This window comes from Oncorhynchus keta, chromosome 27 (assembly GCF_023373465.1).
Source record: "Oncorhynchus keta strain PuntledgeMale-10-30-2019 chromosome 27, Oket_V2, whole genome shotgun sequence".
NCBI classification, from domain to species: domain Eukaryota; kingdom Metazoa; phylum Chordata; class Actinopteri; order Salmoniformes; family Salmonidae; genus Oncorhynchus; species Oncorhynchus keta.
The window spans coordinates 34,621,969-34,647,691 of NC_068447.1; the positions used below are offsets into that span (position 1 = coordinate 34,621,969).

The following is a 25,723-nucleotide window of genomic DNA, read 5'->3' on the forward strand; positions in this document are numbered from 1 at the left end:
CCTGTCAAACATTTTTGCGCTGCCTGATTGCCTATGGCCCGGATCAATATGGGGTGTGTCTTGTCCTGCAAGTTTACAGAGCACTGAAATGCAAGCTGCGCTTCATCCACACAGGAGGGTCCAGAGGCTTTACAAGTATTGGATGGTTCTTTCTATTTGTGAACAAAGGGAAATACATTTTTTTGTCGGCCTTCCAGAAGTTTGTTTCAGGTAAAGTTGATCATATTGAATAAGTATTATCTTACCACTATTATGCATACATGGAATATGATTAGCAAATATTATTTAGGCGTATAAGTTATATTATTAGGTTGCATTGGTATGTGGTAATTTTATTAAACTCTTCAGATGACCACACAACCAAGGACCTCTAACAATGAACCAGATCATGTCAAGGCGGGGAGGGACCAGAGTCCTTTTCTGGAGGGTAAGTCGTTTCAACAGTTGTGTTTGTTTACGGGCTGACTAACCTATTTGTGAGAGCTTGTGTATAGAAAAAGAGCAGAGGTTTTAAAGATCTATTTGTCTGGTGAGGGTCATCTTTGTATTTGCTGGGTAATGGTAGTGTCCAGATATCATAGAGTGGAATACACTGAGTGTATAAAACATTAGGAACACCTGCTCTTTACATGACATAGATTGACCAGGTGAATCCAGGTAAAAAGCTATAATCCCTATTTAATCAACTTCAGTCAGTGTAGATGAAGGGGAGGACAGGGTAAAGAAGGATTTTTAAACCTTGAGACAATTGAGACATGAATTGTATGTGTGCCATTTAGAGAGTGAATGGGCAAGAAAAAATATTTAAGTGCCTTTGAACGGGGTATGTTAGTAGGTGCCAAGTGCACCGGTTTGAGTGTGTCAAGAACTGCACCGCTGCTGGGTTTTTCACGCTCAACAGTTTCCTGTGTTTTTATATTTTTATTTAAAAAAAATTCTAACCCTTATTTTACCAGGTAAGTTGACTGAGAACACATTCTCATTTACACCAACGACATGGGGAATAATTACAGGGAAGAGGAGGGGGATGAATGAACCAATTGTAAACTACAGATTATTAGGTGGCCATGATGGTATGAGGGCCAAATTGAGAATTTAGCCAGGACACCGGGGTTAACACCCCTACTCTTACGATAAGTGCCATGGGATCTTTAGTGACCACAGAGAGTTAGGACTCACGTTTACCGTCCCATCCGAAAGACGGTCCCATCTGAAAGACTGTGTATCAAGAATGGTCGACCACCCAAAGGACATCCAGCCAACTTGATACAACTGTGGGAAGCATTGGGGTCAACATGGGCCAGCATCCCTGTGGAACACTTTCAACACCTTGTAGAGTCCATGGCCCCAACGAATTGAGGCTGTTCTGAGGACAAAAGGGGGTGCAACTCAATATTAGGAAGGTGTTCCTAACGTTTTGAACAGTCAGTGTATATCCAAATTGCAAGAGTGCTAAAGCTAAGAAAACGCGGTCCCATTCTACGTTGACTGCTGCAGACCTGTCTATCTGTACATTTCCTTATGGTAATGTCCATGGGAGGAAAGTGGATCCCAATAAAAGCTAAAAAATCAATAGTTTCCCCCTCATTAAACTGGGACTTTCAGCCTGTATACACGCCCTGCTTGGTGAGTCTCGCCTCTCAGAGGCATGTTGAATAATTAACAAACAGAAATGTTTTGATAATGTTACCAAGTATCTCTACTGATGAGCACACATGCCGGGGTGTTACAGCTACATATCCGTATCTACAATACTGGCCTACAGTAGCCGAATACATTCACTTAACATGTTTACTCACCTGGTTGAGTCTCCTAATTTCAGAGTGACCTAAGGTTTTTGGAGCTATATTTGTAGGGAATCATGAAGATGACTTAATGTACTATACTGTATTTAAAGGAGACGTGTCTCGGCCCACAAAATCTGGGGTGATGAGCAGCAACAAGGTTGTGGTGAGTGGAGTGCGGAGGCTGAGCACCATCTCTGAGCACGACCCAGACAAGGTAGATACTGACCTCAGCTCTCAGGATCCCATGGGAGGCCGGGAGTGGGGCGGATCCAGTTTCTCACTGTGTTCCAACAAGCACATCAACAACAGTAGCGATCACTTCTCCTCCTTCGAATCCCATCAGCCTGACGCCGGGGGTATTGTTGCTCCTCCTTTCTGAAAATTAAGCTTCAATGGTGAATTTTGTCTAGAGTGTAATTCCATTATCGTAACGATTTCAAGTCTGACAAGTTGAAAAGCCAGAAATATAACAACCATTGTTGATAATGCAGTATCATCTGTATAGTCATACAAATATTTGGGCTCTACTAGTACTTACATCTGCAGCCTTCTACTAGTGTGATGTAACATCAAATCAAATTGTATTTGTCTTACTGTGAAATGCTTACATACAAGCACTTAACCCACAATGCAGTTCAAGAAAAAGTATTTAGAAAATGTTTACTAGATAAACTAAAGTAAAAAATACAAATGAACACAATAAAATAACAATAACGAGGCTATATACAGGGGGTACCGGTAACGAGTCAATGTGCAGGAGTACAGGTTAGTCACAGTAAAGTAGGTAGGGGTAAAGTGGCTATGCATAGGTAACAAACAGCGAGTAGATGCAGTGTAAAAAATAATTGGGGGTCAATGTAAATAGTCCGGGTGGCCATTTGATGAATTGTTCAGCAGTCTTATGGCTTGGGGGTAGAAGATGCCAAGGAGCCTTTTGGACCTAGACTTAACGATCCGGTACCGCCTGCCGTGTGGTAGCAACTATTTCACTGATTTAATATTTCTCTCCCTGTCCCCAGATGATTGTGCTGCCATTCTACTGGCCTGCCTCTACTGCCGGTTCTATGACATCGTAGTCATGGTGCCAGACACATGTGAGAGAGCTGTAAGCCGCTGTTTCCCCTCGTTCAAATACCTCAACGCGTCCAGGGAGCAGGAGCGGGCCAGTGGCTGGTGCAACTGCAGTGTAGAACTGGACTGCAGCTGCTGCAACTCCTGTCAAGAGGGAGCCGAGTTACTGGAACTCGCCATGGAGATCTCTGAAGTCTGCTACCGATGAAAAGATCCCCTCAATCAAATTACTCATTTTGATATGAAGGCCTAAAAGGACTAAACATGCACCTTGTCAATGTTTGTTCTATCAAAATATCAATAACTAGAGATGTCCCATTTCTTAGTTTCAGAGGGAACATGAATATGTTTACAAAGATGGACACTGTGGCTAAAGAGAGTGTTAACTGAGGTATAGAGTGCTTAATAATGATCCCCCTATTGAGCCCCATTAAATATTAACCACCAAAATGCTCCATTCCGCAAACGCTTCAGTTCTGTAACCATGAACAGAAATAAACAGACTGTGCCTAAAAACACCTGCTTCTTCATGATTGATTTTTCAGCCTTAAACCTGTCACATAAACAGCCAACAATATTGATGTCTATATTTGGTTTCATTCCCACCCCCTAGTTACAAGGGGAGGAGTGACCGAGTGCACACTACAGGAGAAAGGTAGAGAATTGGGACGCACTGCATATCCTTCCAAAATGACAGAACCAACTGTATCCCACTCAGTAAATACTCAGGTCATGCAATCACATGAAAACTCTGATAGTGACACGAGCCAACAAACAGAGTACAGCCTGCTGCAAGTGAACGGGGCATGGAACAGACAGACTGGCGGACAGACTCAGAAGGAGGGACGGTTATCAGCTGCTAAAATGTGAGTAGTATGTTCTACTTTGTATTTACATTTGGTATATTTGTTTTGTGGAAAGATATAAAACATCTCATAAGCTTGACAGGTCATCTTGCTGAATGGCAGGGCAAAGAGAAAGGGAGTATACTTCTGGTTCCAAATCTTAGGAATCAAATGAGTTAATACTTTTGATTCATGTTGATTTAAACAATATATGTTATTTTAGAAGAGGGAATATTTTAATCTCACAAGATTTTTTTATATTTGTTGCCTCAATGTGAGTCAGAGGTCCTTTTCATAAATGACTCGGTTGACTGGAAGACATGGGATATCTTTCTATTTTGGGCACAGCTGACATTTCGTCGGTGTACAGTAGACTAGTAGACCACCAGTAAAAAAGCTGTTTAACAGTTTGTAATTTTGTCTATACATACACCTTTATTTTGCATCCCAACTAACCTACCGGGAGTCTATGTTCTTGTTGACAGTGTAAGTGTTATAATATTGTGTGCATTAAAGACTTTAGATGTTAAGTGCGTATTTATAAAAAAGTTTGTGGCCATACGCACATCCTTAACTTAGGTGCTGGGACAAGGAAGGCCCACACACTGTTTATGCCCCCAATTCACTACTTTACTAACAACAATCTTCGACCAAGGTAAAGACAGTTTCAGGTTGGATATTCAACGGATATTCGCGCTTTCAAACCTCAATAGCTTTCAAACCTCAATAGCTTTCAAACCTCAATAGCTTTCAAACCACTTGAGCCACAGACTCCAAATATCTGTCATGACGTTGGAAAAATTGCGCACAACATTGCACGTCTTATTTTCACGATTTGGACATTAATTCGCTTTGAAAAGCTAATAAACATGTGGAAATGTGAGCAGCATTTTGTAATCCTAGTTGAATTAGTTAGGGAGCATAAACAAAGTACAAACTTGTTTTACATTTGAATTTCAATAGCTCCTTGGTCATGTGAGCTACTGACTTCAGAATGTCCACTCATTGGGTCTACACATTGTACGCACTTTAGCTTGTCCATTTTCATCTCACACAATTTTTCAAACCTTCTCATTTCAATAGCTCCTTGGTCATATGACCTACTGATTCCAAACAATGTTCAGAATGTCCACTGACAACCCTTCTATAATGCACACCCTTTAGTTTGTCCATTTCCATCTCAAACGTTTTTACATGATGAGCTTTGAGGGTACTATGGTGTTGAATGCTGAGCTGTAGTCAATGAATAGCATTCTCACATAGGTGTTCCTTTTGTCCAGGTGGGAAAGGGCAGTGTGGAGTGCAATGGATATGGCATTATCTGTGGTTCTGTTTGGGCGGTATGCAAATTGGAGTGGGTCTAGGGTTTCTGGGATAATGGTCTTGATGTGAGTCATTACCAGCCTTTCAAAGCACTTTATGGCTACGGACGTGAGTGCTACGGGTCTGTAGTCATTTAGGCACGTTGCCTTTGTGTTTTTGGGCACACAGACTATGGTGGTCTGCTTGAAATATGTTGGTATTACAGACTCAATCAGGGACAGGTTGAAAATGTCAGTGAAGACACCTGCCAGGTGGTCAGCACATGCCCGGAGCACACATCCTGGTAATCCGTCTGGCCCCGCAGCCTTGTGTATGTTGACCTGTTTAAAGGTCTTACTCACGTCGTCTACGGAGAGTGTGATCACACAGTCGTCCGGAACAGCCGATGCTCTCATGCATGCCTCAGTGTTGCTTGCCTCGAAGCGAGCATAGAAGTGATTCAGCTCGTCTGGTAGGCTCGTGTCACTGGCCAGCTCGCGGCTGTGCTTCCCTTTGTAGCATGTAATAGTTTGCAAGCCCTGCCACATCCGATGAGCGTCGGAACCGGTGTAGTATGATTCAATCTTAGCCCTGTATTGACGCTTTGCCTGTTTGATGGTTCGTCGCAGGGCATAGCGAGATTTCTTGTAACCTTTCTTGTAAGGTTATAGAGTCCCGCACCTTGAAAGCGGCACCATTGGCTCAGTGTGAATGTTGCCTGTAATCCATGGCTTCTGGTTGGTGTATGTACGTAAAGTCACTGTGGGGACGACGTCCTCAATGCACTTATTGATAAAGCCAGTCACTGATGTGGTGTATTCCTCAATGTCATCGGAAGAATCCCAGAACATGTTCCAGTCTGTGATAGCAAAACAGTCCTGTCCTATCGACCGAGTCACTGGTGCTTCCTGCTTTAATTTTAGCTTGTAAGCAGGAATCAGGAGGATAGAGTTGTGGTCGGATTTACCATATGGAGGGCGAGGGAGAGCTTTGTACGTGTCTCTGTGTGTGGAGTACAGGTGATCTAGATTTTTTTTCCCTGGTTGCACATTTAACATGTTGATGTTTAACTGATTTAAGTTTCCCTGCATTAAAGTCTCCGGCCACAAGGAGCGCTGCCTCTGGGTGAGTGGTTTCCTGTTTGCTTATTTCCTTATACAGCTGACTGAGTGCGGTCTTAGTGCCAGCATCTGTATGTGGTGGTAAATAAACAGCCACAAAAAGTATAGCCGAGAACTCTCTAGGCAACTAGTGTGGCCTGCAATTTATCACAATATACTCTACTTCAGGCGAGCAAAATCTAGAGACTTCCTTAGATTTCGTGCACCAGCTGTTGTTTACAAATATGCACAGACCGCCCACCCTCGACTTACTAGAGTGTGCTGTTCTATCCTGCCGGTGCAGCGTATATCCCGCTAGCTGAATATCCATGTCGTCATTCAGCCATGATTCCGTGAAACATAGGATATTATAGTTTTTGATGTTTCCTGTTGGTAGGATATTCACGATCGTACCTCATCTAGTTTATTGTCCAATTATTGCACGTTGGTGAGTAATATTGACGGTAACGGCAGCTTTCCTACACGCCTTCTGCGGATCCTGACGAGGCATCCATCCTCTGTACCTGCGTCGCTTCCTCTTGCGAATAACTGGGATGTCGGCCCTGCCCGGTGTTTGGAGAATATCATGTGTCTTGCTTTTTGTTGAAAAAAATATTTGTCTAATCCGAGGTGAGTGATCGCTGTCCTGATATCCAGAAGCTCTTTTATGCCGTAAGATACGGTGGCAGAAACATTATGTACAAAATAATTTACAAATATCTGTGCAAGATACCTGAAGAGACTATTAATTATGTCCCGCCGTTTACCCCCGCTTCACCGACTTTCCCCACTTTGACATGAGGGGGTCACAGCCACCCTAAAGGTGGTTTGAGTGCGACCGCAAAGGGTAGCATGCGACGGTCAGATATCATCAAATTGGCATCCATTAGAGTCACGCCAGGTGGTATCATCAGAGGCTTTTTTGTCCTACAAACTGGACATCAGTTGCCGCTACTAACCTTCAGCGGACTTTAACTGGGTTTTTACACCCAATCAACATCAAGTGCCAGCGCAATATTTATAGGTTTGAGAACCAAATACCCATTGCAGTATCTAGCTACACCTTCGGCTGGGTGTCGGAAGAAGCAACAGAAAATAATCATCCCCTTTCAATCATTTGCTTGCACAGTCAGCCCTCCGGGACAGAGCCATAGGAACCATGCTTTACCAGCGCTTCATCAATATTCCTCACTTTGACATGAGGGGGTCACAGTCACCGCACAGGTGATTTGAGTGCGACCGCGACAGGTGGGTATGGTCCTTTGAATTTCATCAAGTTGACATTCAGGGATTTGTGCCCAGTGGGAACCTAGGCTTCTTCCGTCCATTTTATGGTTCCGCAGCAAATCAATGAGCGTGGATGGTACTACCCACATCAGATGTAGGAATCCCTCCCCAGACAAGCTGGAGATACCTCTCCCCATTTCATAAGGCATGAGCCAGATCCATGCAATACTCTTATCACTCTGGGGCCAATGGGTTTAGTCTCCGCCTCAAGTCCAGTGAGCGTAGGGGAGACCTCCCCATCTACAATGTGTGGGGCCGGCGAATGCCATAGCTTGGGAGATCCGCGAGAAGGGCGCATCCAGAGTTTCCGCCGCCAACCGCCGGACCCAACCCCCCACCGGTCCGCGTTCGGCCCACTGACAGACACCACCCCAACGAATCCCCACACGCAGCCCCTTGCGAGACTGCGAGATGGGCCGCACAACAAACTTCCAACGGTGGCGAGAGGAGGGCTGCGGAGCGACTGCTCCCCGAGCCACGGCTCGAGCCCCGCTTCGCACCCCAACCCAACCGACCCAGCACTTAGAGCCAATCCTTATCCCGAAGTTACGGATCTTTTTTGCCAACTTCCCTTACCTACATTGTTAAAACATGCCAGATGCTGTTCACCTTGGAGACCTGCCGTGGATATGGGTACTGCCCGGCGTGAGATTTACACCCTCTCCCCCAGATTTTCAAAGGCCAGGGAGAGCTCACCGGATGCGCCGAAACCGCAATGCTTTCCAGGGCTTGGGCCCCTCTCTCAGGGAGAACCCATTCCAGGGTGCCCTGCCCTTCACAAAGAAAAAATAATTCTCCCCAGGGCTCCTGCCAGCTTCTCCCGGATCGGCCGCGTTCCCGCACTGGATGCCATACTGCGCTCATTTCCGTCAGTCGGTGGAAATTCTAAAAGTAGTTTGAGGTCAGTAGGTCACAAATGATAAAGTTTGAAAAGTTAATGTAAAAACATGTGAGATGACAATGGACAAACTAAAGGGTGTGCAATATAGAAGGGTAGTCAGTGGACATTCTGTACCATCTTTGAGGTCAGTAGGTCACATGATTAAGGAGCTATTGAAATTTGAACCTTTTAAAAAGTACTGTAAAACGTGTGAGATGAAAATGGACAAACTAAAGGGTGTGCAATGTGTAGGCCCACTGAGCGTACATTCTGAACCGTGTTTGTGTCCAGTAGGTCACATGACCAAAGAGCTATTGAAATTTGAGCATTTCAATATTTAACAAAAAACATTGTGCAGTGTGTCTATGCCATTGGGTTAGCTAGAACCAGTTTTAAAAGTTTTAGGAGTAATGTTTAAAGTGTTATTGAATTTTTTTTACTTTTTATTTTTTATTTGTCACTATGTTTACGGTCCTTAACTGCTGTTGGTGGACGTAAGGAAAACTATCCATCGAATATCCAACCTGAATCTGTCAATCTTTGTCAGGTCAAACATACTGAGTGCTCACATCATGTGGAAACAATTACATTTACTTTTGCGCATAGTCAAATCATAATCACAGAGGTACATATAGACATGAATGATTATATACATACAGATTGGTAGTTCAAATCTAAGCAACAGTACAACAACAAAAAAGTCAGATATATATTATGTTGGAAAGTTTTGGAATATCCTCCCATGCAGGACGCACAGAGACTTATTTCAAAAACAATTTATGTTTTTTTTAAATAGTGTTAATTTATCCTTTATTTAACCAGGTAGGCCAGTTGAGAACAAGTTCTCATTTACAACTGTGACCTGGCCAAGATAAAGCAAAGCAGTGCGACAAAACAACACAGAGTTACACATGAGATAAACAAACGTACAGTCAATAACACAATAGAAAAATCTATGTACAGTGTGTGCAAAAATAATAAGGTTAGGGAGGTAAAGGCAATAATTAGGCCATAGTGGTGAAATAATTACAATTTAGCATTAACACTGGAGTGATGGATGTGCAGATGATGATGTGCAAGTAGAGATATTGGGGTGCAAAAGAGCGGGGAAAAAATAAAAAAAAATATGGGGATGAGGTAGTTGGGTGTGCTATTTACAGATGAGCTGTGTACAGGTACAGTGATCGGTAAGCTGCATGTACCTCTAATAATTTGACATCAATGAGATGGGTACATATACTGTAGTAGTTACAGAAAATATATTATATACATATGTACAAAATGACCAAGTGGAGGCCTGGATGGCTGGTCAAATCCAGTGTTTTAGAGGTGCCTGGAGAAATGGGATTACTCTAATTTTGCCAAAATGTTTCCGAATGGCCCACCCACGAAGGAAAGGCGCCCTACCTGAAAAATTCTATGAGAAACAGTGACATACAAAAGAAGATTGCAGTTTTGAAACTGCAGTAAAAGTGCAGTAACTGCGGTAAAAGTGCATTAACTGCAGTAAAAGTGCAGTAACTGCAGTAAAAGTGCAGTAACTGCAGTATAAATGCAGTAAAAGTGCAGTAACTGCAGTATAAATGCAGTAAAAGTGCAGTAACTGCAGTATAAATGCAGTAAAAGTGCAGTAACTGCAGTATAAATGCAGTAAAAGTGCAGTAACTGCAGTATAAATGCAGTAAAAGTGCAGTAACTGCAGTAAAAGTGCAGAAACTGCAGTATAAATGCAGTAAAAGTGCAGTAACTGCAGTATAAATGCAGTAAAAGTGCAGTAACTGCAGTATAAATGCAGTAAAAGTGCAGTAACTGCAGTCGACTGGGGTATTTTGGACACAGTAATTCCAGAATTATTGCTGTATAACTGCAGCTATACTGCAAAATTACTGCAGTAAAAAACACTGTTATTTTGGATGCAGTATTTGCAGCATACTGCAGATATACTGCAATCCAACTACAGTTATACTACAGTGTACTGCAGTAATCCTGCACTTTGACTGCAATCTTTTTTTTGTAAGGGTCAGAATGATTTAAAATGATAAATCCCATATTGATCTTTCATTCAGGGCAACCCAAGCTGTGCTGTGTAGTAGGCTAATAGTAGGCCTACTACAGTACTATTGAAACATAAACGGAGTCAGAAATTCACAGGTTTCGTATTTCCCCCTATTTCTCCAGGTTTTTGTTATATTCAGAACAACGACAACATTGTATGTTCTAAGTCCATAACAATGCTTAAACCACATCAGGATACCACTTTTGAGGTCTGGGGAAAATCTAAGACATTTCATTCAGGCACCTAGCACCATTGTTTGATTAGCAGTGTTTCTGTAGCACATGAGATGGAGTTTTCAAAAGAAATGGACACTGGATTGATGGAAATAATCATCATGATATCATTCTGATAGGTAGGCATAGGCTACTTTGTAGCTAGTTAACATTTAATTGAGGTTTTAGGAAATACTTTCCATCTACCGGAAGACTTTACACTTGTATGTATAAGGTAATTGTTGTGAAATTGTTAAGTTAGATTACTTGTTGGATATTACTGCATTGTCGGTACTAGAAGCACAAGCATTTCGCTACACTCGCATTAACATCTGCTAACTATGTGTATGTGACAAATAAAATTTGATTTGATTTGAGACACTTAGGCCTGTCATTAGCATCACTATGTATGTGTCCTGTTACTTAATTGTTTGAAACCTGGACGTTTGAATTCATAATATGAGGCAAGCTTACCTTGCTTCATAGTAGCCTATAGCTAAAATCCAACCATAGAAACGTGGAGGCAATTATTTTATAGACTTCCTGTTACGAATAACTATGAGTGGTGGATGGGAATCAGGCGCAGAGAGCAGGGTTCTGTCGTTTATCAAATTTATTACACCGGTGCAACCGAAAATGATCACGCCAACACACAGGGCGTATATAGGTTGCCAGTCCAAAACAACAGGACAAAATAGACCAGAGAATAAAGATAAGAAAACAAATCACACCATCAAACACAGAGTAACAAAAAACAAGCCCGCACAAAATACCAAGCGGGCCTAGTGCCCTTAAATACCCTACAAACAAACCCTAATACAAAACAGTGTACCCAATTAACCACTAACCAACACAAACGGAAAAGGAATCTATGGCAGCTAATAGGCCGGTGACGACGACCGACGAGCCCCGCCCCGTCCGAACAGGAAGAGGCACCCTCTTCAGCGAGGTTCGTGACACTTCCTCATATGCATTCTCCTGTTCTATTGGTTTTATTTAAACTTTATTTCATTGTCTAGCAGCCAAAGGCATTATCCTAATTATATTAGTAACCCATGATAGTTGTTGTATCTTTAAATCCCCGCTCTTTCTTACTAATATTTCCATTTCTGTCAATGAAACCGCTTGTATTTTAGAACGGTGTTTTGGTTCAGACCTTTAGGAGACATGGCGGTCAAACTGAATCAAATGCAGTTCTCTTCTCAGTAATAGATTATCGGTATCTCCCCCCATCCTTTGAGAATTAACATGATTGATTCCAATGTATCTCAGAGAGCTGATGATGTGACGAGCCTCCATGAAATGTGCCGCCACAGGGTTTCTCTGGTCAAAAGTCCTGATATTACTCACGTGTTCTGCTTTCCTTGTTTAGACAGCTCGTTTCATTTTTCCTACATAGCACAGACCACCAATACACTTGATCAGGTATACCACATATTTTATGGAAGACGTAATGATGCCCTTAATCTTAATGCCCGTGACAGGATGATTGAACGTGGGTCATTTGTTCGTAAAGTTACACTGGGTAGGCCTACATCTACCACATATGTAATTACTGTCTAGCACATTGTCTCGGAAGGTGCTACGGGGCACCGGTGGAAGATCAGACCTCACCAGCAGTTGGCTGATGTTTGGGGCGTGTCTGAAGACCTACTCGTGAGGGTTCTTTAAACGTCTTTTCCAGTTGTGGATCAGTGATCAAGATGTGCCAGTGTTTTTTAATGATGTGGTCGAACTGTTTGCGAAGTGGGGGGTAATTGAAGAAGGCATTGAACTCATTTGTCAGGGGCAGGGGCGCCGCCAGGGATTTTGGGCCACATGAAAAGACTCCTCACTACCACATCAACCCTGCGCAATTGCTGTAACCACCCACCTCCAGAACCCAATTGATCCATTCAAAGCTTTAAATAACTCCACCTTTGCAGGCTTGCAACTCTCTTGTAGTCCAATATTTAACGTCCGATATTTACTGACAGTGAGCTGTGAATATATAACACTGTGCAGACATGCATGCAACATTCTGCATAGAGTGGAATTCACTGTTTGATGCAAGACTGATACCCTCTATAAGAAATGTGCTAAAGGACATCTTTTACAGTCTAGATGTAATTTAAATGGTAAAAATTTTGAATGGAAAATTCTCTTAACATTAATGAATAACTTAAAATAAATATAACTTGAATATACATGAACCTCTCAATTAAAATAAATTAACATTATCATCTATAGAATGATATAACAAACAAAATAATAAAATCAGCAGCAGATTTTTTAAACTAAGTATACATACCAAATAGAAAATAATCAGCTGTCAAAGTGTAAAATGGAAAACAAAATGGAAATGAAAAGGCCTGATGGTGGCGCTAGAGAAAAGGTCAAGGGGTCACCAAATCAATAGGTTTTTTCCACTTGGGGTCTTGATTGTGCACAACAAAGTTTATGGCAATCCAGCCATTACTTTGAGATATATCTTGTTCTCAGTCTGTTCTCAGTCTTGTTCTCAGCCTGTGGGCATCGTTTGTAGTGATCCAATATCCATAGCCATGCCATTTAACAGTTATCTCTGGCCCTTGCTCAGCCTTACTCACCAAGAGCCTTCTTACCAGCAAAGTCACTGATCAAGTCTTTAAAGTCCAGCTTTCTAGCTAACTGACTTTCAATGGACAGTATGGCAAGACTGCAAAGCTTGTCCTGGTACATAGTGGACATCAAATAGTTTTTTTGAATCAGTTTTAGCTCACTGAAATCTCTCTCACCACCAGCAACAGTCACAGGCAGTGTGCAAAATCTACGTAAAGCAATGCCCACTTCTCCAAAAATGCTTTGCAGCTGCATCTTACAAATTGCAATCAGGAGACCAAGAGGGGACAAGTTAGGGGGAAGTGGCAGCATATACAGTGTTCAGGTGTCAGGAGACCAAGAGGGGACAAGTTAGGGGGAAGTGGCAGCATATACAGTGTTCAGGTGTCAGGAGACCAAGAGGGGACAAGTTAGGGGGAAGTGGCAGCATATACAGTGTTCAGGTGTCAGGAGACCAAGAGGGGACAAGTTAGGGGGAAGTGGCAGCATATACAGTGTTCAGGTGTCAGGAGACCAAGAGGGGACAAGTTAGGGGGAAGTGGCAGCATATACAGTGTTCAGGTGTCAGGAGACCAAGAGGGGACAAGTTAGGGGGGAAAGAGGCAGCATATACAGTGTTCAGGTGTCAGGAGACCAAGAGGGGACAAGTTAGGGGGAAAGTGGCAGCATATACAGTGTTCAGGTGTCAGGAGACCAAGAGGGGACAAGTTAGGGGGAAGGGGCAGCATATACAGTGTTCAGGTGTCAGGAGACCAAGAGGGGACAAGTTAGGGGGAAAGGGGCAGCATATACAGTGTTCAGGTGTCAGGAGACCAAGAGGGGACAAGTTAGGGGGAAAGAGGCAGCATATACAGTGTTCAGGTGTCAGGAGACCAAGAGGGGACAAGTTAGGGGGAAAGAGGCAGCATATACAGTGTTCAGGTGTCAGGAGACCAAGAGGGGACAAGTTAGGGGGAAAGAGGCAGCATATACAGTGTTCAGGTGTCAGGAGACCAAGAGGGGACAAGTTAGGGGGAAAGAGGCAGCATATACAGTGTTCAGGTGTCAGGAGACCAAGAGGGGACAAGTTAGGGGGAAAGAGGCAGCATATACAGTGTTCAGGTGTCAGGAGACCAAGAGGGGACAAGTTAGGGGGAAGTGGCAGCATATACAGTGTTCAGGTGTCAGGAGACCAAGAGGGGACAAGTTAGGGGGAAAGAGGCAGCATATACAGTGTTCAGGAGACCAAGAGGGGACAAGTTAGGGGGGGAAGTGGCAGCATATACAGTGTTCAGGTGTCAGGAGACCAAGAGGGGACAAGTTAGGGGGAAAGGGGCAGCATATACAGTGTTCAGGTGTCAGGAGACCAAGAGGGGACAAGTTAGGGGGAAGTGGCAGCATATACAGTGTTCAGGTGTCAGGAGACCAAGAGGGGACAAGTTAGGGGGAAAGAGGCAGCATATACAGTGTTCAGGTGTCAGGAGACCAAGAGGGGACAAGTTAGGGGGAAGAGGCAGCATATACAGTGTTCAGGTGTCAGGAGACCAAGAGGGGACAAGTTAGGGGGAAAGAGGCAGCATATACAGTGTTCAGGTGTCAGGAGACCAAGAGGGGACAAGTTAGGGGGAAAGGGGCAGCATATACAGTGTTCAGGTGTCAGGAGACCAAGAGGGGACAAGTTAGGGGGAAGAGGCAGCATATACAGTGTTCAGGTGTCAGGAGACCAAGAGGGGACAAGTTAGGGGGAAGTGGCAGCATATACAGTGTTCAGGTGTCAGGAGACCAAGAGGGGACAAGTTAGGGGGAAGAGGCAGCATATACAGTGTTCAGGTGTCAGGAGACCAAGAGGGGACAAGTTAGGGGGAAGAGGCAGCATATACAGTGTTCAGGTGTCAGGAGACCAAGAGGGGACAAGTTAGGGGGAAGAGGCAGCATATACAGTGTTCAGGTGTCAGGAGACCAAGAGGGGACAAGTTAGGGGGAAGTGGCAGCATATACAGTGTTCAGGTGTCAGGAGACCAAGAGGGGACAAGTTAGGGGGAAGTGGCAGCATATACAGTGTTCAGGTGTCAGGAGACCAAGAGGGGACAAGTTGGGGGGGAAAGAGGCAGCATATACAGTGTTCAGGTGTCAGGAGACCAAAAGGGGACAAGTTAGGGGGGAAAGAGGCAGCATATACAGTGTTCAGGTGTCTTACTTCATTATGAAACGAAAGGTGTAAGGTCTCTGGAAAACTTCATGATCAGTGGTTGGCACACAGAAGGGACTTTGTCCTCACTAATCTGATCAACTTTCAGAACAGCAGAAAATGATTCTACAATTTTTGCAGTGGTGTGGAACCTAATGTCCAAGTCACATATGATGTTGTCCATAGCAGTAAAAAAAACACTGTGTTCTGAAACACCATTGCTGCACTTTCCTGACCTCTTGAGAGGTCTCATCATGGAATCTCTTCCTTTTCCTCTGGCGGCTGTGTTCCTTGCTAAATGGAGGCGCAACATCTATTTGCGTAGCAATCCGTGTTTCCTCAGACAGGAGAGACTTCCATCTTTCAGAGCCTGCATCTCTTCCTTTAAGGCTCTGATATTGGCTGCCTCTGTATCAAGTGAGCTTTTTCCTGACTGGAGAATCACATTCCTGTCCTCAATGCATTGCAGTACATGTAATTATGCCAACCGACATGTCATTCAACACAATGCTGCTCACCTCCTTCTTCAGTTGGGAGTAGGGCTGGTTCAGGGGTATGGGGATGGGGTGACAGGGCTGGTTCAGGGGGTGGGGATAGGGAGACAGGGCTGGTTCAGGGCTATGGGGATGTGGTGACAGGGCTGGTTCAGGGGGTGGGGATGGGGAGACAGGGCTGGTTCAGGGGTATGGGGATGGGGTGACAGGGCTGGTTCAGGGGTATGGGGATGGGGTGACAGGGCTGGTTCAGGGGGATGGGGAGACAGGGCTGGTTCAGGAGTATGGGGATGGGGAGACCGGGCTGCTGAGTCTGAAGCTGCATCTGTTGGGCCTGGCTCCAGGCAGGGGCAGGGACAACTGATTTAGTATAAATAGCTTGCTAAAAGTTTGCCTGCATTGATTAAATGTTGGCTAAAAGAGGAGCGAAATGTAAACAATTTTCTGTGAAGATATTAATTAAGTAACTAATGATAGAGGAGCTAAAGTAGCTTGTTTGTCAGTCACTCTGTGTACTACAGATCCTGCGTATGTGACTGTATTAGCTGATAAGGAGGCTCTTTATCAGGGGTGTAGGGTGCAAGCAATCTCCGCGTAACAGTGAATTCCTGTCCGTTGGCTTTCTGTATAGGTCTGTGCTAAAGCCACCACACTCCCTCTTTATCAAAATGTCAGGAAAACGTGTTTAATTCGCATCAAAGGTGAAGGTGAATTGCAGATGTTCACTGCTTGTATTGATGGAATGGAATTGATGAAGTTCCTCTGCTGTGTCCTGGAATAGAAGGAATACAGCATGAATTAAGCGTTTCCAGAGCTTGATATGGCAAAATAATGGATTGTTAGGGCTGTAAATCACATTTCTCTCAAACAACCCCTGCATACAGATTAGCATAATTCGGTGTAATTTTACTGCCCATAGCAGTTCCCTTCTATTGAATGAACATGTCATTTTCAAACATGACAAAGTTCTTAGAACAATCTCAGTCAGTTCAACAATACATTTAGTGCTAGGGAGTGTACCAGTTGGTTGTTAACTAAGATAGTGTGCCCATAGCTCCTAGGCCTCCCTGGTGGGGGACATTTGTATACAGGGACTCAACATCAAAGCAGGGTTAGTATGTACAGTATTAATAGTCAAGCCATTCAAACCTGCCACTATGACAGTTGTTGTGATCACTTACCATTTCTGCTGGCTCCTCATGCAGTTTCCAGAGCACCTCAGAACATGGCCTCTCCTGGACAGTGGTCAGCCCTATTGTGTTCACCTACAGAGTGATCCAATGCCACAACCTGCTGGATGTTGGGAATGACACACTGCTATGTGGTCATATAGAGGACCAGGATGAGCTCAAGGCCTTCAGAAGCAACACCAAGCCCATCAAACGCTTCATTATCATTGATGAGACAGTCAATCAGCTCTATGGCTCCCAGGTCACCAGGTATTTTGAGGCCAGAAATGTTCTTTATAGGATCCTCCCACTGCCCACTACAGAGGAGAACAAGTCCATGGAGCTTGTGACCAGGATTCTGGAGGAGGTCCACAAGTTTGGCATAGACAGGCGCTCTGAGCCTATTATTGCTATTGGAGGCGGGGTGTGTCTGGATGTGGTGGGCCTAGCTGCTTCTCTCTACCGGAGGCGAACCCCCTATATCCGTGTCCCGACCACCCTGCTTTCCTACATTGATGCCAGTGTGGGGGCCAAAACTGGAGTCAACTTTGCCAATGGTAAGAACAAGCTGGGGAGTTACATACCTCCGGTCGCAACATTTTTAGACCGGACCTTCATCCGAACTGTTCCTCGCAGGCAGGTTTCTAATGGAATGGCAGAAATGTTAAAGGTACTCATCATTGCAGCATGGGTACAGTATGCATGTGGGTTGAATACCTGAAAGCACCCTAACACATGACAAACTGAGCATGTCATCTTTCTAAAAGGACTAAGACTGTTGCTGTGCATTTGAGGCATATCTGGACAACAGTTATTTTGGACAAACATCCCTTAAGAGCAAGATGTGGTTGTATTTGTTTGCTGTCTTAACAGCAAGGTGTGGTTGTATTTGTTTGCTGTCTTAACAGCAAGGTGTGGTTGTATTTGTTTGCTGTCTTAACAGCAAGGTGTGGTTGTATTTTTTTGCTGTCTAATACACTATACTAATCACTATTACTAATGAAGGAAGAAAGTTAAGCACTTTTTACAAGACTAAATCACCCCATTGATAGTGGCTTACTTCCAAACTCTGTATGGAGCTAATAAATCAACCATCATTTGTTGTGTTCTAGATGGCTCTGATGAAACACAGGGGCCTGTTTGAGCTCCTGGAGACTAAAGGCAAGTACCTATTGGACTCCAGTTTCCAATCCCATGAGAAGATCAGTGGCTGCTGTGACCTGGAAGATGCTGCCTCTTCGTCCACACGGATTGCCATAGAAACCATGCTAGAGGAGTTGGCTCCCAATCTGTGGGAGGATGACCTGGACAGACTGGTGGACTTTGGCCATCTAGTCAGCCCTGAGCTAGAAATGGTAAAGATTTGATCACTGAGTTTATACTAGTGAACGATAAAAAAGGTGTATGGAGGGGATATGAAAGGATGGGGAGAAAGATATCAGGGAAGGTGTGAATGATCAGATATATTTTTGACAAGTGAAGATAATTTGACAAATGTGCATACAGTATAACTTTACCTTTGGAATGAACCTTTTTATTATCCTTTGCAGAAAGTGCTGCCTGCGCTGCTCCACGGGGAGGCGGTGAACATTGACATGTCCTTCATGGTGTACGTGGCCCACCAGAAAGGGCTCCTGACAGGAGAGGAGAAGGCCCGGATCAGCCACTGCATGGTGGGTTTGGAGCTGCCTGTGTGGCACCAGGACTGCACTCTGGCCCTGGTGCAGAAGTCTCTGAGCGAACGACTGAAGCACTCTGCAGGGTCCCTGAGGATGCCTCTTCCCACAGGACTGGGATGTGCAGGTCTGGACATCTTTCCTTTAGGAACACCATCAGGCTGCCTTTTTATGTCAGTCTCAAAACATTCCTAGATATTCCATACAGTATGTGTTTTGTAATAACCTAAACAAGAAAGCTCATTAACTATACTGTAGATTCTGTCTCATCTCTACAGAAATCTTCCATGAAATCAGTGATGAAATCCTGTACCAGGCTTTCAAGATCTGGTGTGATGACCTTGGTTCTTCTTGACATCTGGGGATAACAATATCCACACTGAATACACTGACGCTATGACGAGCTGGTGAAGATGAAATAGTGTGTTTCATATTCAATATGTTTCAGTCAACACACATTTACTTGAAGTCTAAATATGAATAATATACAGTGCCTTCAGAAAGTGTTCACATCCGTTGACACAATACCCCATAATGTCAAAATGGAATTATGTTTTTCGAAATGTTTACAAATTAATAAAAAATGAAAAGCTGAAATGTCTTGAGTCACTAAGCTTTCAACCTTTGTGTTATGGCAAGCCTAAATATGTTCAGGAGTAAAAATGTGTGTAACAGGTCACATAGATTCCATGGACTCACTGTGTGCAATAAGTGTTTAACATGATTTTTGAATGACTACCTCATCTCTGTACCACACAGATACAATTATCTAAAGGTCCTTCAGTCGAAAAGCGAATTTCAAACACAGATTCAACCACAAAGACCAGGGAGGTTTTCCAATGCTTTACAAAGAAGGGCACCTATTGGTAAAAAAGCAGACACTGAATATCCTCTTGAGCATGGTGAAGTTATTAATTGCAGTTTGGACGGTGTATCAATACACCCAGTCACTACAAAGATACAGGCGTCCTTCATAACTCAGTTGCCGGGGAGGAAGGAAACTGCTCAGGGATTCCACCATGAGGCCAATGGTGACATTAAAACAGTTATAGAGTTTAATGGCTGTGACAGGAGAACTGAGGATGGATCAACAACATTGTACTTACTCCACAATAATAACCTAATTGACAGAGTGAAATAAAGGAAGCCTGTACAGAATAAAAAATATTCCAAAACGTCCTGAATACAAAGTGTTATGTTTGAGGCAAAACACATTACTGAGTACAACTTTCCATATTTTCAAGTATAGTGGTTGCTGCATCATGTTATGGGTATGCTTGTAATCGTTAATCCACCCGCTTTTCAAGATAAAAAAATAAATGCAGTGGTGCTAAGCACAGGCACAATCCTAGAGGAAAACCTGGTTCAGTCTGCTTTCTACAAGACGCTGGGAGATAAATTCACCTTTCAGCAGGACAACAACCTAAAACACAAAGCCACATCTACAGTGGAGATGCTTACCAAGAAGACAGTGAATGTTCCTGAGTGGCCGAGTTACAGTTTTGACTTAAATAGTCTTGAAAATCTATCGCAAGCCCTGAAAATGGTTGTTTAGCAATGATCAACAACCAATTTGATAGAGTTTGAATATTTCTTTAAAGAATAATGGCCAAATGTTGCACAATACATGTGTGGAAAGCTCTTAAATACTTTTTAGAAGGATTTTTAAGCCTTGAGACAATTGAGACATGGATTGTATATGTGTGCCATTGAGAGAGTGAATGGGCAAGACACAATATTTAAGTGCCTTTGAACGGGGTTTGGTGCACCGGTTAAGTGTGTAAAGAATTGCAACGCTGCTGGGTTTTTCATGCTCAACAGTTTCCTGTGTGTATCCATAATTGTCCACCACCCAAAGGACATCCAACCAACTTGACACAACTGTGGGAAGCATTGGCCAGCATCCCTGTGGAGCACTTTTGACACCTTATAGAGTCAATTTCCCAACAAATTGAGGCTGTTCTGAAGGCAAAAGGGGGTGCAACGCAATATTAGGAAGGTGTCCATAATGTTTTTTACACTCTGTGTATATTAGTGTTTTATTCCCATAAATGTTTTTTACAAATGTAAAAAAACACATCCACTTTGACATTAGAGTATTTTGTGTATATCGTTGACCAAAAATTACAATTCAATCAATTTTAATCCCACTTTGTAACACAATAAAATGTGGAAAAAGTCAAGGGGTGTGAATATTTTCTGAAAGCACTGTATATATTAACTATATTGGTGTGTCTTTGAACATTATATACTGTATTCTCATTAACCTCATTGTATACAGTGTAATTTCCCCATCATTCGTGTTTAGAGACAATTTGGGAAATACTTCAATAGAAAGAAAACATAGAAAGACCGGTAAACAATATTTTATTGACTTTCATATTTGTCACTAGTTTTCAAACTCAGTTCCAATGAATGAGCTTGATCGTGACACCACTGATCCATCCCTAACCAGTTTATGACCATCACTACCTCCATCTCTCCTGGCAACAGAGCCGTCATCAGATTACAGTGGCAATCTCAGCAAAAGGCGTCGATCTGAACTATATAAATAGAATGAGTAGAGCTGACAGTTTGCTCAATGTGTGAACAAACATGGCTCTTTGAAATGTTAGTGGCATACCCAAACTGCCATGGTAGTGGGCCCGATCAAAATGAAAATGTGTATTTACAAATAATAAGCTTCAAATCAACTGTCACCATTGCTTTTATCGGACATGGTAGTTCTATGCATTCAGTGACATGCTGACCTGGGTTCAGTCAAAGGGCAGTGAGTGAATGACAGGCCTGTGTCTAGATATCAGCAGACAGACCTGGGTTCAGTTTGACCATGAGGGCCATTCTGCAGTGGATTGTTACTGCAGAGAATGCCCCTTTAAGTGCATGGGCTACTTTGTGCTGAGCTTAACCTTCTTCCTGATTGCCATTCTTCTTAAGTTATCGTTCTATAAATAAGGAAGAAACATCCACACATAAAGCTACATCAGCTAAGCTGTCAAAAAAACAAATGTTATTTCTTTCTTTACATATTTTAGACTTTGAATTTGGAAACACATTTTGGCAGTCAACACTGAGGTACATTACATTCAGAGAAATTATAGGTCGTAAAAAAGAAGCTGATAATTCAGTAAAACTACATTTTGATTATTGCCCTCTGAGTGGAATTCTGACATAAAAAAAATATATAAATAGATAGCATCAAAAACATCCCAAACAAAACGCATGGCCTGGAGAGACATTCTTACAGTCCAGTGTTAGAGGCCATGTGGTCACGGGGGGCCCATAGCATGGTCTTCTACTGTCTGACAAAATGCCCTTTCCTACTGCTTCCCTTAGGGACCTTGCAGTTCAACACTTCATACATGAAGCACCAAACACCAGAAACAACAACAACATCCCAGTGTATAGTAGTCCTCATAGGTCTGTGGAAATTTTAAAAAACAACTGTAAGGCACTTCGCTTCAATGTAAATCATTCTGCTGGCCGCTTCTTATTAATCATTACAACATAATAGATGACCATCCTAATGTGTCTAATGTCTTCTGGGCAAAACAGGCACAATACTGAGCTACAACTGTGATCATTGCATAGTTCCACAGACTTGAGGGTGCACTGTAACCATGCTCTCAATACAGAGGTGTAATGTACAGTAGATAGTTATTATCAAAGGCATATTTGAGTATTTTGCTAAGTTGTTAAATAGTAGAAATATACATTAACAGTACAGTTTATAGTTATAACTACAATCAATCATACAATAAATTGTATGCATTTAAAAACCCTAAATATAATATTGTTAGTACATATTTTTTTTTTAAATGGTTACCAACCAAACCATTTTTCAATTTATGGATGTCATTCCAGTGTTTTGAGTGTGTAATACATTTTTTTAAAAATCCCACAGCAGTGTCCTTATATTTCTTGGCAATATAAACATTCACGTAACTTAAAAAAGATCTGGAATATCTCAAAATGGATATTGGACAGGCAAATCCTAACAAGGGTACAACAAAACAAAAATGATTTAGGAAATGGACCATTTAAAAACAAAATGTATTTTTCTTCCTAGGAGATACACTTCTTAGGGCTCAATTCAATCCGTATCGAGGAAGGTCTGAGGTGTTACTGCTTGATTGTTATAGCAAGTCAATCCATTTAGCGGAAAATCCATGTTATAGCTTGATTGAAATTTAAAAGCAATGTTCCCGCGTTCGCAAGGACTATATTCATGTTAAACGCTGCATGTCTGCTCAATTGGAAATTACCTTTACATTTTAACATCCCTGATACGTCCACGATACGTATTGAATCCAGCCCTTAGTGAGTATTTCTTGCAATACATTTCCATCATATTATCAGAAATATCTTCATAAAGCAAAATCTGCTCGTATTGAAATCACTGTTGCATTTCTGACAACATTGGTAGACTGACCACATTCTGTACTATATGTGAAATGTTTACAAATCCTCTGACTAAGGCATTGTCACATTCAAGTTCAATCTAAGATGACGGTAAGCACAAAAGTAATTAAAATAATGTATTATCGCTTCTGTCAAATTGTTCTGAACAGACTTGCTAAAAAGCAAGTAGTGTGTATCACACCAAAAATATATTTAACCGCAATTTTTAGCTTTCATTCCGAGGGAATTACATTGTTTAAGATTTAAAAGCAATAAGCTCATCAATCAGGGTTTTATAACTGCTTATAAGCCTGTCATATACAGTACCATGATAACTATACACAGGTACGTGTCAGATATTGCTCCCTGACTCATTGTCATCAAAGTAATATAAAAATCAGACCATGATCGATTAAAATAAACTATAAAAAATGTATTTAAAATCAATACATAAGAGAAGCTGAACTAAATTCAGTTTGAACGCTTTCAGATCCCAATGATACCATAAAATAAACTAAACAAAATATTGGGCTGAAAAATTAAATATATATGTGTCAACACCTGAAAACCATCAACCAACAAACAAACCAACCAGCAGCTGGCTGAAGTAGGACAGGGTGGAGGGATGGAGATAAAGATGCAGGTGGGTTGGCAGCAGTGAGTGCTAACAGCCATGGTCGTTCTCTTCCATGCTTATGCTGCCTGAGCAGCTGCTGTCCTTAGAGGCTCCGGGCGAGACAGAGGAGAGCAGGGGGTCTCCCCCTCCCACCGGGGACAAGGTGTCGTCCATCCGGAGCTCGCCTGAGATTCCCCCGTGGCCCTCGGTGTAGGGAGAGGCTTCATCATTGAGCTCCAAGGTGGTGGACTGAACCTGGTTTGGAGTGCAGGCTGGGTGGTGTTGGTGCTGAGGGTCGACAGGGTACAGACCCTGGTGGAAATCTCCCAGGGCTGGCTCCTGCTTGATGCCTCGGGCTGAGAGCTCCTCTGAGCAGAGGGCAGACGAGTCTGTGGTCAGACCATGGGCACGAGCCTGCATCTCCAACTCCTGAACCCCATCAAGAAAGAAAGAAAGATAGAAACAAAAGGAAAGCGAGAGTGTTTTCAACATGGTTGTCTGTCAGCTGCATAACTAAAACCATCCAGAGGATAGAAGAGCCCTTCTCGATTCAATGCAATTCAAGGGGCTTTATTGGCATGGGACACATATGTTAACATTGCCAAAGCAAGTGAAGTAGATGATATACAAAAGTGAAATAAACAATAAAATGAACAGTAAACATTACACTCACAGAAGTTCCAAAAGAATAAAGACATTACATATGTCACATTATGTATATATACAGTGTTGTAACGATGTGCAAATGGTTAAAGTACAATAGGAAATAAATAAGCATAAATATGGGTTGTATTTACAATGGTGATTGTTCTTCACTGGTTGACCTTTTCTTGTGGCAACAGGTCACAAATCTTGTTATCCTGCTTTGATTGGCTAATACAATATGTGACCTTTTGAAGGCATAGCTAGTAGTTTTCCATCTCTCCCAGTGCGCCACGGCCTACAGTGCTGTACCTGTATCCGCATCATCAGGTGTCTATTGATGTGCTCCAGCTTCTTCTGCCTGTTCTCCAGCTCTTTGGCCCCCTGTTGCTCCCGCTGTAGCTTCCTGATGTAATCCACCGACGCCTTGAGAATGGTGCCTTTGTTCCAACGCATATCCCTGAGGACCAGAGAGGGGCACGGCAGGCCAGCAAGATTCTATCAGCCTGAACTGGTAGCATTCTGGAGTCAACTGACAACGTTCTCACTCACAAAATTCTCAAGGGTATGGATGTACTGGGAATAGACTGAGGGACTGATCTATGATTATCATCCGGTCTAGACTAGGGTCAATGAACTGTCTGAGCCATGATATATATATCTGATAGAAAGACTTCAAATCGACGTCAACATTTAGGCAACTTACGGATCACTTGATTTTGGAATCATGGTTCCCAGTTCTTTGATCCGGTCATTGATGTTAAACCTCCGTCTTCTCTCAACTACAGGAAATAGGGGCAAGAAGAGAACAAATTAGAAACAATGAATCATGATACATTTTATAATGAACAGCTAATGTCACAGTATTAAATGTTATGGAATGTGATATTACAGATTATATCTAAATAACCCACATTGCATTTAAACATTTTTAAAAAAACTTGATTTAACTAGGCAAGTCATATTACTAGATAGCTGAGAATTATAGTTTAACAAAACTCACTCAAATTATGGTTATCCTTCTTCTGTCTTTCCTTTGCCATTGCCCTGACCTCTGCTTCTGAAACAGAGCAGTTAGCGTTAATGATTCATCAAAACATTGATGTTGACACACAACAAAACAGTTATGCCAGAAATATTTGAGTTAGTCGGGAAGAAAATACATTAAACTGTGCTGAGCACTCTAAAGGCTTAGCAAAGTGCACCAGTGTAACCTAACTCAAATGAGTTAGCTAAGGTAAATATGAATACGCAGACGTACCTACAGGATACCCTTCAGGCCTCTGATAGTTGTCAAACTTGCCAAATGATTCTGACTTGTCCATGTGCATAACGGCCGGAGATTGGGAAACTATTTGGCACATAAAATGTTCAATGCATTTCTCCTTGTTTTGAATGACAAAATACCCAAGTTTACAATAATCAAAAACAATAGTAA

At 42.6% G+C, this 25,723-nt stretch overlaps 3 protein-coding genes across 6 annotated transcripts in view; 2 read left to right on the forward strand and 1 right to left on the reverse strand.

Annotated features, from left to right (window-relative positions):
- The first annotated feature begins 1,929 nt into the window (after positions 1-1,929).
- Positions 1,930-3,066, forward strand: LOC118359570 (myoD family inhibitor domain-containing protein 2-like). The gene is made up of 2 exons (XM_035738082.2): positions 1,930-2,143; positions 2,807-3,066. Exons 1-2 carry the CDS (start codon positions 1,930-1,932, stop codon positions 3,064-3,066), a joined length of 474 nt encoding a protein of 157 aa, XP_035593975.2.
- A 423-nt stretch (positions 3,067-3,489) lies between these two features.
- LOC118359852 (2-epi-5-epi-valiolone synthase-like) lies at positions 3,490-19,219 on the forward strand. The gene is made up of 5 exons (XM_035738697.2): positions 3,490-3,724; positions 16,987-17,620; positions 18,063-18,305; positions 18,501-18,753; positions 18,905-19,219. The coding sequence occupies exons 1-5, from the start codon at positions 3,549-3,551 to the stop codon at positions 18,979-18,981; spliced, it is 1,383 nt and encodes a 460-aa protein (XP_035594590.1). The 5' UTR covers positions 3,490-3,548; the 3' UTR covers positions 18,982-19,219.
- Positions 19,220-20,976: 1,757 nt separating this feature from the next.
- Positions 20,977-25,723, reverse strand: part of LOC118359853 (microphthalmia-associated transcription factor-like) — a 42,128-nt gene continuing 37,381 nt past the window's right edge. For 3 of the 4 annotated variants that reach the window (XM_035738701.1, XM_035738698.2, XM_052482215.1), the window contains exons 6-10: positions 25,547-25,636; positions 25,289-25,345; positions 24,992-25,067; positions 24,598-24,745; positions 20,977-24,072 (exon numbers count right to left, since the gene is read on the reverse strand). In XM_035738701.1, the coding sequence (XP_035594594.1) occupies positions 23,692-24,072; positions 24,598-24,745; positions 24,992-25,067; positions 25,289-25,345; positions 25,547-25,636 (752 nt within the window). In that variant the 3' untranslated portion in view covers positions 20,977-23,691. The remainder of the gene's footprint in view (positions 24,073-24,597; positions 24,746-24,991; positions 25,068-25,288; positions 25,346-25,546; positions 25,637-25,723) is intronic. The other variant, XM_035738699.1, reaches the window with a different exon arrangement.

Excerpts from the sequence above, each read along its gene's own strand:
- LOC118359570 (XM_035738082.2), top strand. The coding sequence starts at position 1,930 with ATGAGCAGCAACAAGGTTGTGGTGAGTGGAGTGCGGAGGCTGAGCACC. Across the intron at positions 2,144-2,806 it reads CCATCAGCCTGACGCCGGGG|ATGATTGTGCTGCCATTCTA; the intron begins GTATTGTTGCTC and ends CCCTGTCCCCAG.
- LOC118359852 (XM_035738697.2), top strand. The coding sequence starts at position 3,549 with ATGACAGAACCAACTGTATCCCACTCAGTAAATACTCAGGTCATGCAA. Across the intron at positions 3,725-16,986 it reads CGGTTATCAGCTGCTAAAAT|TTTCCAGAGCACCTCAGAAC; the intron begins GTGAGTAGTATG and ends CTCCTCATGCAG. Across the intron at positions 18,754-18,904 it reads CACAGGACTGGGATGTGCAG|AAATCTTCCATGAAATCAGT; the intron begins GTCTGGACATCT and ends TCATCTCTACAG.